General features: G+C 43.2%; 1 protein-coding gene across 7 annotated transcripts in view; it reads left to right on the top strand.

Annotated features, from left to right (window-relative positions):
• PROX1 (prospero homeobox 1) overlaps positions 1-18413 on the top strand; it is a 57507-nt gene extending 39094 nt beyond the window's left edge. For all 7 annotated transcript variants that reach the window (XM_045982513.1, XM_045982514.1, XM_045982512.1 and 4 more), the window contains one exon: positions 12836-18413. In XM_045982513.1, coding sequence (XP_045838469.1) covers positions 12836-13021 — 186 coding nt within the window. In that variant the 3' untranslated portion in view covers positions 13022-18413. The remainder of the gene's footprint in view (positions 1-12835) is intronic.
• The last annotated feature ends 321 nt before the right edge of the window (positions 18414-18734 follow it).

Genomic DNA, 18734 nt, shown 5'->3' with positions numbered 1-18734 from the left:
TGACGAGACATGATTTAGCACAAAGTAGGTGCTGTATAAGCATCTGCTTTTATTAATTCATGCAGCCAAGTAAAAGTTACCTTGTTGCTGTTATCAGTAGCTCAACTCTTGCACCATTTCCTGCTGACCCTAAATAGGCAAACAAACAAATGAGCAAACAGGGAGTTCTCATCAGAATTGTGACAAAGAGTCAATGCAAAACTGGTTTTAAAAAGAGAAAGGGAGTCCTCCTGCCCCAGGTGTGGCTGTAAAGGTGACACCAGCCTGGAACGGATCCAGGATTCCGGAGTCATGGGTTCCAGATGAGAAGGGCAGCAGTGAGGGGATGGGTCTGGCAGAGGGAGCACCGGATTGGGAGGGTCTGCCTCTGACAACACCTGCCTCGTTGAGCTCTACTTTGCTCACCTGTCAAGAGATAAGATGTAACACGGAGCTTTGTTCTATCTCTGAAATTCAGTGATTCTAGAAGACCTTCCACGTTCTTAAAATAAATCCTGGGCACGAGGCAAAGCTTTCAGCAGTGACTGTGGAGCCCCTAGGAATCCAGATGGTGTCCATGTAGGGCCACTTCTACCCTTGTGGTTCTGCTGTGGCTTAATTATCTCAGTGAAAGTCTCTAGGGTGCCCATTTTCGTGTTCTCCCAAGGCTCTCTTTGCAGATCTGAATCTCAACAGTGCCCTTGGAGACGTGGCAACTCCCATGCTGGGATTAGAAAGACTAATTTTTTACATTCATAAACATCTATTGACTGAATTGGCACGATCGTTACACTCTGCTCACTTTACGTGTTGTGTTGGCTGGGGCAGCTGAACAGTGAGGACATTTGTGCCGAAGCCCTCACGCAAGTGGGTTTTCTAGGAGATGGGGCAGAACTGAACGAACTGAGAGAGGGCGTGTATACCTGTTCCCACACATATTGCACTATGGCACACCTCCACCCCAACCATCAGAATTTGCGCTGTGCACGAACCTCTGTCTAAGATACAACATCTGCCCTCGTTCAGGACAGAAAGGGTAGTTTCCGATAACTACCTTCGCTACTAGGCTGGGTTGGCAATTTTTGCAAAAGCACCACCACCTTTTCTTTTAAGGACTCCCAGTATGGTGGTAATCTTGATCGTGAAAGTCTTTCCCAGTGGGATTTAGTATGTGTTCATGCATTTGTGGTCGGTAGGTATCGAACCCTCACACAAGTCATTTGGATATGTGTTTTTCATCTTTTTAGGGTCCTAGTCCCCAATTTCTGTTTTTGGAGGGGGAGGAGGGGCTCCATAGCATTTTAAAGTAAAATTTGGTTCTAAAGGTGACTTTTAGTAAAAGGTAGTATGTTGCTGAGAACAATTGTGGGGGTTAGAGTGGTGCAAAGGCAGAGAAACAACCAGAAACAGAAGTGGGTGGAGGAAGATGAAAGGCTCTGGTTTCAAGGCCACTGTGTTTCCTTTAATATAGAGACAATTTTCAAAGATTTCTCATTTTCAGTGGCCTGACGGTATGCAAGAAAATCTGTATATCAATTCCTGTCATTGCCTTTCGGCAGGACCAATGCAAGGGCCAATCCCTGACAGCGTCCTAAGACATCACAAACATTACCTCAAGTCCCGTCAGGTGTTCGCATGGGTCTGGAAGGCTCCCAAAGGCCCCTGGGGCCGTTCAAGAATCTGTTCCTCCCCTTTTCCAAACTATTTCCCTTTCTTGAAAAAGGAATTTCAGTGCCATTCCAAGCTCTTAGGTTGCTTTGAAATACAGCTCATCCTTCCTTTTGCAAAGCGTAATTGTGGAGGAAAGACCAATAGAATATTCTAGAAACACAAAACAATTTCTCTGAGAGAACAAAAATCCTTTAGCCAAAACCAAAAGATGCAATGGAGGCCTTTAATCCTAGGCCTTTCTCAGAGCAGCCCCAATATTATTTGGGATGCATACTGTGTGTCGCCAGAGTGGCGGTCTTTTCCAGGATCCGGTGATCTCAGAAACACTCTTTTGATCATCATCCGTACCTCATGGTGCCTTCTCTGGTGCTCGCCACAGGTGATGCTCTTCTCATCGTCCTGCCTGAACCCCACTTCCTAACAGTTTCTCCTTGGGCTCCTCAGCTCTGTTAGCACGAATACGGGACATGCAGACTAGCTTCCATATTAGTCTGGGCAAAGCTTAATTACGAAGATAAACCCGCCACAGAAAACAATCACGTAATGCATTCTCGAACGAAACAGGAGTAACTGTGGATTATCTGTGCCCCAGCTTCCTTTCGTGCAATATTGGAGAGTTTATGTCTTGTTGTTTTTGGATAATCTCCCATCCAAGAATGGCACCAAGCTTGGCCCTATTTATTCTACCACCTCACCCAGTAATTGTAGCAAAAGTTAAACTTTAAGCACTATCAGCCTGTCTTGAACTGAGATACCAATGGCACATAATTCGTGGGGCTACCTTGAGGGGAAGGGAGTTAACGCTGCTGCGTGAAGGTACGCTGCTTGTTTTTCCATCTAAGTATGGAGCTGATTCGTTTGGTGTGTTGTGAAGGAGGTCCGGATTCCTCCATCTCGTACATTTGAATGTTTCCTGGCAGGAACATTTCTAATAAAATGCTCCTCGTCACGGCAGAGAAGGACTGAAGTCTTCCTGGGCCTTGATGATCGCTGGGTGTGGTTTCATTCTGTTCCCATAGACATGGGCAGCCTTCCATGCATCTGAGGAATGGCGTGACATTGCAGGTTGAATTTGGGCGAATCAGTCCCAGCTACGCTACAGGAACAAGTAGCGTGCCGACCTGGTGAGGCACATGGGATTAGTGAAGACCGAAATTGCCTTCAGGACCGTCGTTAGCCCTCAAGTTTAGCTAAGAGCAGAGGTTGGCAAACTATGATGTATGGGCCACATCTGATGTATGGCCCTCAGCCTGTTTTTTAGGACTCTGAGCTCAGAATGGTTTTTGTATTTTTAAAAAGTTGTAAACAAGAAGAAGAATATGCAACAGGAAGAGAATGTGGCCCACAAAGCCTAGGTATTTACTATCTAGCCCTTTACAGAAAAAGTCTGCCAACCTCTGGTTTGGATTGTTTCACTCTTGGAGAACACGGACTCTCTCATAGTCCTGAGGTTCCAAAACTCCATGATTCTTGGATGAAATAGTCTTGGTCCAGGTCTTACCTGAATAGCCTACCAGATGTGTAATTCCGGCGGGACCTTCCTGGTATGTTTAAGATCTAGGACGATTTTCAATGAATCCTGGGGCTAAAGAGATTAGGAAAGTATTAGATTTTCATTTTTATTACTTTTTCTCTGGTTTTCTTTTTGTTGAAGTTTATTTGTTCATTTGTCTTGTCTGTTTAAACTTGGAGTCACTCTTTGAAACACGTACAGAGTTCAGGAGGGAAGGAACATTTACTCCGTCACCATGAATAACATGATGATCATTGTGTTTCCTGACACGTATGCCACCAAGACTTCCAAGCATGAGCAAATAAACTAGCCTTTTTCATCATATTTGGTGGACCAAATTTCAGCACCACAAAATAATTTTGACAGGGTCATAGAGTGTATTACAATGGCATTTGCCATTCTGTTCCCAGCAAGCTAGTTAAGTACTGCCTTTTCTGGGGCTAGGAGAGAGATGGTTTTATTTCTCTTGATATCTCTATCAAGTTTCTAATGGAAGGTTTATGCTGTTTAAAAAGCATACACGCACTATTAGCAGGCAGAGTAGCTGTTAAGACATTCTTTTTTAATTCTCGAAAGTCACAATTCGTCAAAACTCTCCATCCAAGCACAGTTCTTGATCATCACGTGATTTTTTTAATCAATACATACCTCATCAACATCTTGGAGGTGTCAAAATTTTATTGTGCATTCTGTATTTTCTAAATAGCCACTTTGAAATGGGGAAGATTCAATTTAGGTGAGGAAACAAAGGGAGCACGCAGGGCCCACCTCAGCCCTTCCTCCACGCTGCTGTCAGAGAAGCCCACGCGAGGGGTGATTGCCTGTGGCCTCCCCAGCCACTCCCTGCCCACGCTGCCGACCCAAGTTCACGTCCCTGATGCTTTTTCATGGAACTCCGCTGTCCGTTCAAGGTAGATCTTAGCCTCCCTCGCGCCCTTCCCATGTGACTCTTCATTCTGTTTATTACACTTCCTCCATTGGGGCCATTTCCACCATGTCTCTCTGGTGGCTCCTCTACCGGCATCTCCACGGACTGGTACGGCGCCGGAGGATGCCAGGCATGTTCCCTTGGAAGTTTTCCTGCCACAAGCTCAATGTATGTCCCTGCCGCAGCGACAGACGGAGAGACACGCTTTCCTTTTGCCACTTTTTCTAATTATCCCTGCAGCTCTTTCAGTCTGGCTGGGAGCAACCTGGGGACCGTTGTGTGGGTCTCCCTCCCGCTCTGTCCCCCATCCCCGCCCCTGGCACATTAACATGACATTGCGTGGTGTGCACAGAACGGGAACAGCTTCCACCAGCTGAAACCTCTGATCCCAAACCCACTAGAGAGTTTGGCTTTTGGATTTTGGCAAGAAGGCCTGTTGCCCATCAGGTCAGCATGAATAAAGATTTCTTTCTTCCTTTCTTTTTTAAAGTCAAGCACCAACTGACACTGCCCTCCCCCAGCTCCCTTTCTCAAGACAATTTAACCCCTTCTCCCAAGTACATTTTTTTTTTCTGAATGCGTGGGATTTTGTTTTATTCTTTTCCTGTGAGACAACCAAGAAATCTACTATATGCAGAATCTGAAAGCCAAATCAATTCTAAGCCATCTTATCATTTTTAAAGTATGTTTATCCAGCTTTGCAGTAGGAACAAGCAGACTGTTTGAAGGCCACATACTTTTCAAACCTTGGTTGCAACACGTTTGCCCCGTTTTGAAACTGTCTTTATCTAGCCGAGAAAACGAAAATCTATTTGACAAAGTGGCACTCTGGCCAGTTTATCTTGCAATATGGCTTTAGCTCACTGAGTCTATTGATTTCCTTAAATTAATGTTTACAGAATGCTACTGAATTTTGCTCAACAGAACATTGTTCTTTTGAAGGTTTGTAAAAAAAAAAAAATATGATACAGACTGTTACTGCCATGTGTTCCTTTGCTTAGAGGAAACATGTTTGTTTTCTCGTTTTTGTTTTATTGTGTGTTTTTTTGTGTGTGTTTTTTTGTTTGTTTTTAAGGGCAGCCTTGAACTATAGCCACTTCCTATAAGCATTTACTCTTCACGTATTTAAGAAGCAAAACATGTTACTAGGGAAGTGAGCCCGCTCTTAGGCCCATAACTGCATGGGCATTATGCTGACCCAGTCCCGTACGGTCCCGAAGGCTGAAGGCCCCTTGGAGCATCAGAGTGAAAGAGACTTTAGTCCGAAGCCCGGTTGCGGCCGCAGAATCTTCCTCTGCCTTTGTTGGTATCACCCGGCGGGCCTCGGCAAGTGGCTTCGCAGCCAGGGCTCCCCAGGCAGCGCCAGGCTTCCAAACATAGGTGTGAGGATCCCGGTCAAATTTAAACACCATGTAGCCGCTCGGTGGGAACGCTAGTAGCTCATTCTTTGACCATGGCACTCAGCAAATCTCAGGGGACCATTTTAAAACTGGCCCTTCAGCTCCATGTCAGGGGTTCAGATCACTGTCATGAAGTGACTGAAATAAAACTTAGGAGATACATGGGGCGCCTGGGTGGCTCAGTGGGTTAAGCCGCTGCCTTCGGCTCAGGTCATGATCTCGGGGTCTTGGGATCGAGTCCCGCATCGGGCTCTCTGCTCGGCAGGGGGCCTGCTTCCCTCTCTCTCTCTGCCTGCCTCTCTGCCTACTTGTGATCTCTCTCTGTCAAGTAAATAAAATCTTAAAAAAAAAAAAAACTTAGGAGATACAAAGCAACTTTCCCAACTTGTTGACTCGGGCCATAAAATCGCTCAAGCAAACATACTCAAAGCATCTCTCAAAATACTGCCTTGTACACACTGACTCATCACAGTGAGACACTTCCCAGGAATTGGACTCTTCTTTAAAGGTTCCAAGCATCACCTTACTTTTGGGGGGTATTTTACGCTTCCCGAAGCGCATCCATGTTTGCTCTCCCCCTTGGGCCTTCCCCGCCACGTCCGGGCGTCAGGACGCGATCCCACAATGCACTGCGCGGCGCCCGGCATCATGGCTTCCTTCCGGGCTGCTGCTGCCCCGGGCGAGCGCTCAGGGTAAACGCAAGCCCGGCTGCAAGGGAGACCCCACGCCACGGCGTCTTGTGACCGTATTTGATAGCTCCAGGTTTCCTCCTCTGCCCCCCGACAGGAAAATTCCCGGAGAATGAGACAGTGGAGAGGAGCAGCAATGTCGTCTCTGTTCTTGCCTTTTCATCTGATAATCTCTTGGAGGAGTTACTAAAGCATCTGAGTTTATCCATTTTAAGTCCACTCGGTCTGCTGTGTAAGTCCCCAGCTTGTGCCACTGCCGTCAGGAGCTCCGTCTCTCCTTGATCAATATTTACTTAACAAACAGCAGGGATGGGAGAGTTTGTTTAGAGGAATCATGTGCGTACCAGGGTGAGCGAATGCTCGGGAAAGTACTTCAACTTTGTCTCCTTCCCTAGGACCTTTGTGAGCGTGTGTGCGCGGGCGTGTGCGCGTGCAGAGGCCCTTTCTGTTTTTAGCTTCTCCAAAGACACTTAGAAGTCATCTAGAAAATGCCTCGCAAAATGTGATTAGTGCATTGTTTACACTCTAAGAGAGCGCATGATGTAAATTCAGGTTTGAAAGCCCCAAGTTCGACTTTTCCTTTTAGGCTCTTACACAGGTTCAACATTTTGGAAAGACTCTTGGGGTGAACAAGATGCACAGGCATCTTCCTTTGACCCCGCTCAGATGAGCGGGAGGGAAGGAGATGCAGTTGGAGACAATGAAAACAGTTTTGACAAGGCAACTCTAACTATATTTCTGATGGCATTAGAGAGAGAGAGTGTGTGTGTGTGTGTGTGCGTGCGCGCGCGGGTGCGTGTGTGTGTGTGAAAGCCCAAGGAGAAAAGTAGCTCTCCAGATTTTCAAAGCTGCTTACCCAGTTTTTGGAATTAGATGTGTCTAACGCTAATAATAAATATGAATACCGCGGCGTTCAAGTTTAGAGAGCATTATTCTTGCAACTTCACCGAAACAATTGCTTGAAGGCTCAAGTCAGTGTCTCCAATGCAGTTGACTTGGAGGCATCTGGGTCTAGTTGGAGGGGTTTTGTTTCTGTGTGGGTAGAGGCTGGGGGGAGGCTGGGGGAGTTATTTATTTATTTGATTTTGTGAATTGGAGTTGTAAAGCCATCTGAAATATTCATGCAGAATTGTCTGAGAAGCCCGTTTCTGTTTTATTTACTGCACAGTAGAACAGCCACAGTGGATTAGTTCTACAATACCCGTAACAAAAGCCCAACAGCTGATGCATGTGATGTTAGGAGGTGACAAAACAGTTAAAGTATGCTGCTGGCTACAGGCAAGCAGTCAGCAGATGCGGACAAAAGGGTTTGTGACAAGAATAACTCTCTCTCCAAGGCGAGCAGTGAAGAGTATCCAAAATACCAGTACCCTTTTCTCCTTGACATTGTCTTCTTACAGTCAGCATTTTATTGCCCTTTTATAGTATTAAAAAAAAAAAAGGTGGAGGAGGAAGAAGAAAGAAAACCCACACACAAACTAATTCACCAAAATACTAGCCACGGTGTTACTTTTCCATCCGTTAAATACTCCTGACCATACATAGCTTCCCTTTTCCATTTTCCCTCCAATGTGAGTTTGGAAAAAAAAATAGTTTAAAAGATGAACTGATTAGATGATCTCCCTTGATAAGATCATAATCTATTGATAACCTTGATAAACGATTTGAGCCTTTGGATGTTGGGGAGGGGCTGGGGAGAGAGCTCTATGCCTGGTTTGTTTTCCCTCCATTTCAGCAAAGATCATTTCACTGATAAAATGGGGCCAGTGAACCAATTTTTAAAGGGGATGGAGGATGGAGAGGTATCCATGGGAAACGGTGCAAGGGGCCAGGTTGAGGTCTCCTGCAAAAGGCCAAGGGATGAGCTTGGGGATCTTTCAGAGGTGTGAAAAATCAGCTTCTCTGTCTCCAGAAAAGAGGGGAGGCTGTCTTCTTTTTAACCTTTGTAATTCCCCTTCTATTCTCTGTGACATTCGTTCAGCTGCCAAGAGCGTTTGGCAAGGTTTGGGCCAGCGAGCACACTTCCAGTGACCACTAACCTTGGTATGTCCTGACACTTATGATGAGTGTCTGCAGGACACAGAAGGCAGGCAGCCTGCTATGTCAGGCTTTTATTATGTACTGCAGAGGCTAGGGACAGTCAGTTTAATAAAACAAATCATCCTTGAAGGTAAAGCAACTGGGAAGAGGAGGAGGAAGACAGGGGGAAAATGTGTCTTTGCCACTCATTCTGGGGCCGGGGCGGGGGAGAGAAAAAAGAACAGCAGAACAGCCCCCCACCCAACACACTGTGCGTGTGCGTGGGCACACGTGGGTCCATGTGTGCGTGCGCACGCGCCCAACCCAGCCACAGCCGGAGCAGATCTGAAAACGTCCTCCCGATTTCCCCATTTCATCAAAGCCCGTAAGGCCCTTGTTTGCTCTGAGGAGACTCAAATACAAATGATCATGATGAGACTGGTAGACGCTGATAGCCAGCCCCCTTCAGATTTATGAGTGCATTCAAGTGCCTCGTCGCAATTCTCTTCTCCTCCAAATATCAAGGCAAGGAGAGGCAAGACCATTTGGGGTGAGGTTCCTATATTGGGATGCCTTTTTATCAAGCAAAGTTTCCATTCTCCTCTCCTGAAGAACACTCAGCACAGCAGCTCCCACAATAGCTTCAGAGTTCCAGCCAGAGACTTTGGAAGCCTTTTGTTTTTTCCCTGTGGCATGTCCAAAGGCACGGCCTTCCCTCCCCCCTCCCAGCAGCCTGCATTGTCTTGCATTCCAGGGACTTGATTGACTGTTGCCACCTGATGCTGAGGAGACACTCTGGGGTTCATTCTGCAGATTGTTAGGTTCTATTAAAAGAAACCTAGATAAGGGATTACTTGTCACTAAGGGATTTTCTGCAGATGTTTATTAGTGATTGGAAATCCATTAGGTGTGAAGACGTACAGAAGAATATGGGCAACATCGTTCTCGGGAGCCCAAATTCCAAGGCAGCCCCCCCAAATCAGAAAGGGCCCCCCCTTTTAGTCTGTTAAATGGAGTTGGGGAAAGTTTTAAAAGAGAAAGGGGTAAGGGTCTCTTTTCTCATGGGTGATATTTCTACCTGTGGATGGAACTCCTTGGCACTCTCTCAAAAGATCAGTTGCTACCCATCAGTTTACCTCTCTGGAGCCACCAGAAAAGATTAATTGCTCTAGCATTAGAGGATCTCATTATCAATTGCTTTAAACCAGCCCAATCTGTTGTATGAGTATTGCCTCAAAGTAAGCCCTAAATTAGCAAACCATTTCATTTATTCAAAAAGAATTCATCCCTTCTCAAACATAAACCAATATCCTAAGTGTCCTCCTGGGGATCCTTTGTACCATTCACATTTATTTTGAAGTTCCTAGCTCTTCTGTGGTTTTTCTCAGCCACAGATCCACGGCTTGTCAAGGTTTTGATGCCCCATATAAATAGAAATTACTGAAAATGCATTAAAAGAGAGCCAGCATGGTTTAATGATAAGACACCTGGACATGTTATTTCACATGAGTCTCTTGTTCTCATAATTTATTCATCTTGTAGAGCCTCATAGTTTCTTCATCTACAAAATGACTTTTGAGGTCTATTCCAACTCTTTAAATGCTAGCTTTTAGCATTATTGAAAAAAAAATTTTTTTCTTGTTTAAGTATCGAGGGAGAAGTTACGTGTGACTCCAGAGCAGTGTGGAGTAAAGCAGAAGGCAGGCTCTCATTATGAAAGACTATGCAAAAGAACTTTCTTAAGCATTATGGGGGAGACCCACAATAGAAACCAGGGCTCTTTATCTAAAGACATTTGGGGCAAATGCATTACAACTAGATAGAAGCAGGCAAAAAATTAAACCACACAAGACACAAATGCAAAAGATGGTGAAGGATAGCCCAAGATTACCACCCAAAGAAATGAATGTTTAAAACAAGATAAAACTCACTAAAAACCATTAACAAGCATGGCAAATAATAATAGGGTGGGAACAGCACGCCCCCCCCCCCAAGTTACTTTGATTTGCCCTCAGGCACCCCCTAGAACCTTCTCTACCTCCTCTAGCACTGAAGCTGTTCTAGATGCGTCTCTCTCTCCTCTGATGGTCTCAAACAATACCTCTGCTTCTTTGGCCCCGGGTACGCCAGACCTCCCGTGGGCCCTTGGTGTGGAGGAGCTTCCGGTCTTCCCCGACTTCCTCTGGAGGAGCGACCATACCCTGTGTCCCGCACTGCTCTCTGTCATGCCCTGCTGCATCCCCAAGTGTTCAAGGAACATAGATCTTTGTCATGCCTCTGTTGCCAATGGCAGGGAAAACCACACTTCTTGAAATGCTTATTTTAATAAACGCCTATGATTATGTTTCTTTAGCATTTGGCTAACAGCTCCAAACCAAGTAGTCAGGGTGGGTAGTGGTACCTGCCTCACTGTTCTCCAGCCAGATCCCCTCTCTCAACAATGCCCATCTGATAAAACGTGAAGGATTATCTTTGAGGGAAGAGGGGAGGGTATGCAAAAAGGCTGCTTAATGACTTTTTATTTGGGTGTGAGGCCAGTGAGAGAGCTAATCCCTTCTCTAGGCTCCTCCTAGCCCACAAATACTCATGTATCTGCAGGAGTTTTGGGGAGAAATTACCAACATTGTGTAGAAAATTTAGATGAATTCTCATCAGGAAATGGCCATTGGGGTACATGGATTAGCACATCCGTGGGGGACGAGGCGGGGACAAGGGGTTGTTGGGATGATTTTGGAGAAACTGGCTGGGGTGTATGTCTTTGGAAGGGGCTACTGAAAATTTTCACTTTTTCTAGACTCTGATAGGCCCCACATGGGGTCCTTTCTTTTTCTGGGGAATTAAAATCCTTTAATTTTCTTTACAAAAGACAAGTGACTTACCTTTGGAAGGAGTGAACTCCTTTGTCCAGTTTCATCCCTGTATGAAACAGGGATGCCTGGTGATCACTTTAGTTTTCCTTAATAGTTACCGTCATTATAAAATGGTCCATTGCACAAATTGAGAAAGAGTGGGAGAAAGAGATCAAATCTGTTCGACATGATGATACCTCCGTGTAGTTGGTAAAGTGGCGTATGTGAACTGGGACGAAAATCTTTGAACCCTTCCGTATGTGTGGACAGATTTGTCTACACGTACAGCTGCAGGGACTTGACTTCCTCATATGTCTGCACTTACTATAAAAGTAAAACTTTACTAATGCAGAAGTACCCCACGAAAAGAAATCTGAGTGTCCATGTGTACGTGGGCAATTAAGAGTTCATGGAACGGCTCCGCAAATCCTTTATCTTGGTGTAGGGAACAGAAGCCATGCTTTACCTTGGATAACTGACAGAGATACTAAGGACATCAACAGCTACCCCTTTCCCTGAACAAGACGTTGGACTATTAAATAAACTATTGAGAACACACGTACTTATTAATTGCTGTAGAAGAAATGGATAAACAATTAGGGATTCTAAAAAGAATATTTGGAAGGGGTGCCTGGGTGGCTTAGTCGGTTGAGCATCTGACTCTTGATTTTGCTCAGGTCGTGATCTCAGGAGCGTGGGCTCAAGCCCGGTGTCAGGCTCTGGTTCAGCATGGAATCTGTTTGTCCCTCTCCATCTGCTCCTCCCCCCTCGTCCCCACTCACGCGGTGCTCTCCCTCTCTCTTTCTCTCTTATTCTTTCTAAAATAAATAAATAAAATCTTTTAAAACATAAAAATAATAAAAAAATGAAAAGACTATTTGGAGGATATTTTCTTAGAATGTAAGGACTTCGAAAAATTCCCTTGATCTCTCTGAGCCTCAGTTTTCCGCACAGTAAAAAGGGGACAGGGACACCTTATAGAGATGCTGGGAGAACGGAATGGGCTGATTCACAGTCCGTGCATAATGAGCGCCTGACACCTAATAAACACTCCAAAAATGTTGGTTTTCGTTAGTACCATCAGCTGCATGAATCACTCCTATGGAGCAATTCTAATCTCAAAGTAAAATAATTTCCAATGTCGAATTATAGGACTCGGGAGAGGTTTTGTATTTTGGGACTCAGTGTTAATGTCATCCTCTTATCCCTGTCTGTACGCAGAGCACTTTCTGGTGCATGTTACTCCCATACACAATTTAGCATATGGGTCAGGCGTCCTCTGCTGCTATGAGAAGAAAACAGATTTTTCGTTTTTCTTCATTTACAGGGGGTTTCGGTGATAACAAAGCCCAGTGATCTCTTATTCTACTTTTGAGAACCACACTTTGGTTTCATAATGGAAATCAAAAGGAAATAGGATTCAAATTCTGAAAGATTAGCCGGAGACTTGCACCGGAATGCACCTGTTTAATGAAGTGGGGAATCCCAACCCTGTGTCCCCTTTTCTCACCCAAATATTCAGAAGGGAATCCCGGTTTTTCAGTACGTCTGCGTGTATCCTTTACACAAGTCCCTTTCTAAAGCTTCACAAAGCTGTCCACCCCACATTACAGTGCTACTATATATAACGACTTCACATAAGAGAATAGAGGCCGGCCATTTTTAGCAAATGCAGGTGCCACGTAAAGCCCCTTTCTGAAAGAAAGAACTTAGCTCCGTTTCCTTTGAAGAACTAGAGACTTGAAACTGAAAACTTTATTAATGCCATTGTCCCCTTGTATCAGCAGGTTCCAGAAAGATTCCTGGAAGTTGCGCAGATCACATTACGAGAGTTTTTCAATGCCATTATCGCAGGCAAAGATGTTGATCCTTCCTGGAAGAAGGCCATATACAAGGTCATCTGCAAGCTGGATAGTGAAGTCCCTGAGATTTTCAAATCCCCGAACTGCCTACAAGAGCTGCTTCATGAGTAGAAATTTCAACAACTCTTTTCGAATGTATGAATAGTAGCAGTCCCCTTTGGATGTCTAAGTTGTACGTGTCTAGATTTTGATTTCCTATGGATGTGTATGGGAGGCATGGATATGTTATGAAATCAGCTGGTAGTTCCTCCTCGTCATCTTGCGCTCATTTTCTTTCGTTTTCCATTGCAAGGGGATGGTTATTTTCCTTCGGTCTTTAGTTTACTTTTGCCCGAGGCCCTTAACATTTGGAGACTTTAAAATAGGGTTAATTTTCAGGGAAAAAGAACGTTGACGTGTGGAAATTCTCTATTTGCAAGGAAAGGCATTTCAAAGATGCTTCTGCTTGATCGATAGTGTATCGCCAATGGCAGTTGGCAGAGGGACACCCGTGACACGGCACTGCCCCCCCGACGGTGACGTGTCTCCTGCTTTTACTGCTAACGAGGCCAGAAAACTCAATGAAACCACTACGTAAACTTAACTATTGTGTTCGGTTTGAACTCCGTAAGTCGCTTTGTATTCCTTGTTTAAAAATAATGCCAGGGGCAGATGAACAGCTCACTTTTCCAAAAGTCACCCCAAAGGGCCAAATTCCAAAACCAAAAATAGTCACTGTCAAGCCTTTCCGTAAGAGAAACGGCGAGTAGGCCCAAACGGGTGTACCCGTTTCTTCCGGGGGCAAAGCAATTCTACACAAAACTGACTCTTTCGAGATGAGGCTGGAAATTCGCACCCGATCTTCCAGTTACGTCTCTAAGATTTACAATCGGTTCTTCGTAATCAGTGAGTATAGATCATTTTTGGTAGAGAAACACCCCTTCCACATCATTTTCTATTAACTCACTTTGGATATTAAAAGGCACATACGTTTCAAATGGACTCTTAACTTGGTTTATATGCTTCAACGAGTAATTACGTCTGTTTCATATTTAACACTTGTTTCCAAAAGAAAAAAAAAAAAGCAACAACAACACCACCACTATCTTCTGAATACCTTTCCCTAGTAAGGAATAAAGGACATCCCAAGTTGACCATAAAATTCCTGCCTACATTAGACTCTTGTTGACAGTGGTGAGCTGACTTGATCGTCACCTCCAAAGAGGAGCCCACGTCAGGATGACCTCTTCTCCTACGCGATCCCACACTACCCTGATGGATAGCCCAAGTGGTAACAGTCTAATGAAGTGTTTCTTCTTTTTAGGGACAGCATTTTAAAGCAACTAAGAAAGTCTCTTCGAATTCAGAAGCTAGTACTGACCAAATCGTGTGAAGCGTGTGTAGGCAGCATAGGAAAGGTTGGGGTTAACCCAAAAGACACAATTTCAGCACACGTAAGAAAGCCGGCTGCTGGTGTGTGCTTTCTTCAATGGTTCTCCTCTTCTTCCTTTTTTCTCTTTTTCCAGTTTTTCCAAGGTGTACAGTGTCCCATTCTTGCTTTTAAAAAGTCCTACGGCGTTCACGCTTGTTTTCCCAGACAGGTTTTGTTTGCAGGTGCAGTAAGAATTCCTTGTTCATTGTAATAGGCTTTTCCAGACGCCCCCTCCCTCCCCTTAAGTCATTGGACGTACACTTAAAATGACACAGGAACAAACCTGGTATTTAGATTATACTGAACACAAATACCGTTTTCCCTTAATTTTCATAAAAGTTACATTTGACTCTGGAGAATGCAGGTTGACCCATGTGACTAACTAGCTGACCCAATCGCTGTAATTTACCATCATTTATAAATTCTGCTGATGGACAGGAATGTATAGAGGCAATTACTGTCAGCACAAAGCCTTAAAACCTGCTGACTTTAAATTAAACGGCACAGTCCTATGATGCCCGGCATCATTCAGGAGGCTAACGGGCCCTCGCAGTGTGCAGCGACACGGGCTGGACCACCGGCTTCTCTCTGCACCCCCAACCAAACGCATCATCGAGCTCGTGCTCCCCTAGGTAGCACACGCAGAGCCAGCAGATCCAATTTGCTCTTGTTCCGGTTTGCTTGGGGGGGGGGGGGGGAAATGTTTGGATAATCATTGCATTGGAATAAAAAGCAAACCAAAAAAAAAAAAAAAAATCCAATCAGCACAAAGTAGGGAAGCAATCTCAACGTGTGGTCACACTCTTTTGTCTTGCTTCACGTGAAAGAGTAGGAATTCATTGTTCACGTCACGATACCACTGGGTCTTCGCTGTTCCATGTAATTCACATCAACATTGTGTTGCCATTTGCAAGGTAGAAGGCAAAACCGTAGTGTATTCACCTGTGTAGACAGAGTGCTAGTATCTTCTGATCTGGGGCAAATTCAGTAATGATCCCAGGCTCATTTGGATCTTTAGCATTATTTTCCCCTGCCTTTCTAATTTAAGTAGACGGATTCAGCAAAAGTGTGTGTTCACAACCAACGTTGATGTGCTTATCTATGATAATAGCCGCTCGAGGTTCACTGAGGCATAGAAATGGTTTCAGAGTAGAAATTGCATGAGGTTAAACTCACCTCTTTGTTCGATCACTTTTGCTTTTGGGTGGTTTTTCCCCTTTTTACGATCACAAATCTTGTGCCTCCCAGTGCACTGGAAAGTGACAAAAGCCTGTCTCTCAAAACTCCTCCTTAACGATTCTGGGTTTGGTTTGGTTTGGTTTGGTTTTTTAATCACCATCTTTCAAATCTCAGCTCAACTCTCACCAAGTGAAAATTGGCCACTCGGGAGAAAGTTCACTTTCTATGAAGGTGGGAGGGACAGTTTACATAGGAAAAAAGAAGTCTAAAGTGCATGTTGAAATACCACATTACCACTTATTTTCTGCTAGCCCTAAATTATTTTTGCATATACACTTGAGGTGATAGTCTGTGCCTAGACCTACAATGCACCAGCGGGGGGATTTTTAAAAATCCTTCAAAATACCAGTTTTTTCCCACAAGTACAATTGTTCTTGTGCCTTCTGTGGCTTTCGATTTCATCTTTTTGACTTTATTTCCAATTACTACAGCTGCAATAAACACGAGATTTTTTTTTTTTTCTGGCTGTTTGACATAACGTTGATAGCTATGCATATTTTGTGTCTTTTTAAAACAAAGCGGGAGAATACGTTTTTGAAGAAGAGAATTTTTAGAACAGTTTGATACCGCAAATTATTTTTTCTTCAATTGTTTGAGCAGCATTCGAGTTTTGAAAATTCTTGTAGAAGCCAATTTTTTGTAACTGTGGTGCAAATCTTGTGTTTTCTTAGCCTAATGAAAAGTAGTATAGAAGCAATATTTCATACCATGTGCTGTATATGTGTGTGCGGGTGTGTGAACGTGAGGACACATGCACACACATACACACATGTAAAAATATACATATATATATGCGTGTGAAGTGGAAAGCTTACCTTTTCCTATCTAGATTTAAGGACCTATTTTAGACATTTGTTATGTTTTGTGAAAAGAATGTTCTATTTGCAACAACAAAACATTTAATTCTTACTGTATCTCTGGCTGTTTAATGAGGACGTTTCACATTAAATGGTAAAACAACGTGGAAGATGGTAGAATGTAGTAATTATTTAAGGAAATGTTCACCCACATATTCCTGAAGTTTGCTTTGTGCCTCCGAGTATTATTTAATTCAAGTGTTTTATGTTTGCAGAATCTCTGTTGCTGTGCTAGGGAGGTGGGTGAATATCATTTTTAAAAATGTGAAAAACAACAAAAAAAAAGCAAAATAAAAACACTAAAGCAAGAGGGGAACTTTTATAAAGCAATGTAAATATTTAACCTCATGGCTGTTGTTACGTAAGACATGAGATTTTAATAAATAACTACATTCTCACAACATCTGTTGAATTTGTTAGGAGCACTACAGTGACTGTATAGACAGTTGAAAGCATTCTTGAAAATCCTGCTCTCTACTTTTAAAAGATAACAGTCTCTTTCATCAGATGTCAAGGGCAAGGGTAATGCAGTTTCTGTAAATTTATGAAATTTCTTTTCTATGTACATGAAAACACTTAGTAAGTAACCACCACACACACACACACACTCACACACATACACAAACAGGTTAATACTAAGTCATAGAGCTAAAGATCTGGGGGCTTTAAAAACAGGATGTCCCTCAGAAGCAATCATACATTCATCAAAGAAAACGTGGTTTACTGACTCCCTGAAAGCCCTGTATATTATAGAATATTCATTGGTGTGAATAGTACAAATGTTTCCTTCTGCTACAAACTCTGTGTTTGCAAATTACAAGAAGCATTGTTTTCAAAAAGCTCCCCTTTAAAGAATGTAACTGGTTTATATGAGTAAGCGGTTACTGCATTGCACTTAAATGTTCTGTTGAAGGAAATGCAGTTTTGTTTTCTGTAGATCTGTTGGTTGTAAACCATCTATAAAACTCAAGCTAAAATGTTCATATTCAGAGCTGGGATCAAAACTCGTATTCAACCTTTGCATCTTCTCATAATTATCCTTCTAAGAATATAGCAGGATCTGGAAGCGTCTGGACTTTTGAGTCTTTTAACTGAGCCCTCTCTCAAATCTGACACCCTCTAAAATGCACAAACGAGCAGAAAAGGCAAACAGACTGGCCCGCTTTTGTGAAAATGTATTCATTCTGTGTTTTAAAAATATTCTAATCCTCCACATGGGGGGAGGAAGCATTTTCAAATTGTATATGACCACTTCAAGGTTAGAATTAGAAAAACATGCATTTGGGGTTGGTCTCAGCGCTACCTACAAGAATCAAAGGTCATAGCTTCTCCCGATGTTGTCCCAGCCACTTCTCATATGTATATAGTATAAACCGTGACAAAACACTGCCTTTATATTATTTAGCAATATGTTGTAAATAGCATTATTAAGCTCTTTTTTTGTAATAAAGACCCTTTGATTTGAATATAGTACAATAACTGAACTGATAAAGTCAATTTTGATTTTTTTTTTTTTTAGCTAGAGGCAATTTCAATTGTGGATTTTTGTTGTTGTCTATTGTTCTGAAGACTTTGCATAATTTATTGGTTTAATTTATCCTAATTTATTTGATGAAGGTGTACAATTTTGTATTACCAAGGATGTACTGTAATATTAATTGATATGATGAAAAAAAAAATGAGACTCCCTGTCCATATTAAAAAGAAAATAAAAAGGTGCAGTAGACAATTGATTTTCAAGTAAAAGTACAAAAATTTAGTTTGGCAGCTACTAAATTTTAACACAGAAAAAAGTTGTGGGGGTGGGGTGGGTCGGGGGTTTTACTTTGTGTGTTTTAAGCTTTTGTATACTCTCCAAACTTTTACCTTTTGCTTTGTACCACTTAAAGGATACAGTAGTCCAATTGCCTTGTGTGCCTTCCATCTTCTCTTAAACTGAATGTATGTGCAGTATATATGCAAGCTTGTGCAGAATAAAATATACATTACAAGCTCAGTGCCGTTTGGTGGTTTTTTTTTAAAATCACGTGACATTTAGCTTTTGGACCCGTGTCCCATTTTAGGACAACAGGCTGCTCGTGACTAATATCCATTCCGGAGTTTGCTTTCATTAAAATGCTTAATTACACAAGTCTAACGTGAATGCTTGCAACTCCTAGAAATGATCTTTTTTTACTCCAGATTATTGTAGCAATGGGCTACAGGTCTCTTGGAGACCTCTTCTCACGGATTTGACTTTAAAAAATGACAAAAGCGGGACACCTGGGTGGCTCAGTGAGTTAAGCCGCTGCCTTCGGCTCAGGTCATGGTCTCAGGG

The sequence above is a fragment of the Meles meles genome, chromosome 17 (assembly GCF_922984935.1).
Source record: "Meles meles chromosome 17, mMelMel3.1 paternal haplotype, whole genome shotgun sequence".
Lineage (NCBI taxonomy): Eukaryota > Metazoa > Chordata > Mammalia > Carnivora > Mustelidae > Meles > Meles meles.
Note: the sequence above shows the minus strand (reverse complement) of the source record. Positions and strands in the feature narration are given on the sequence as shown.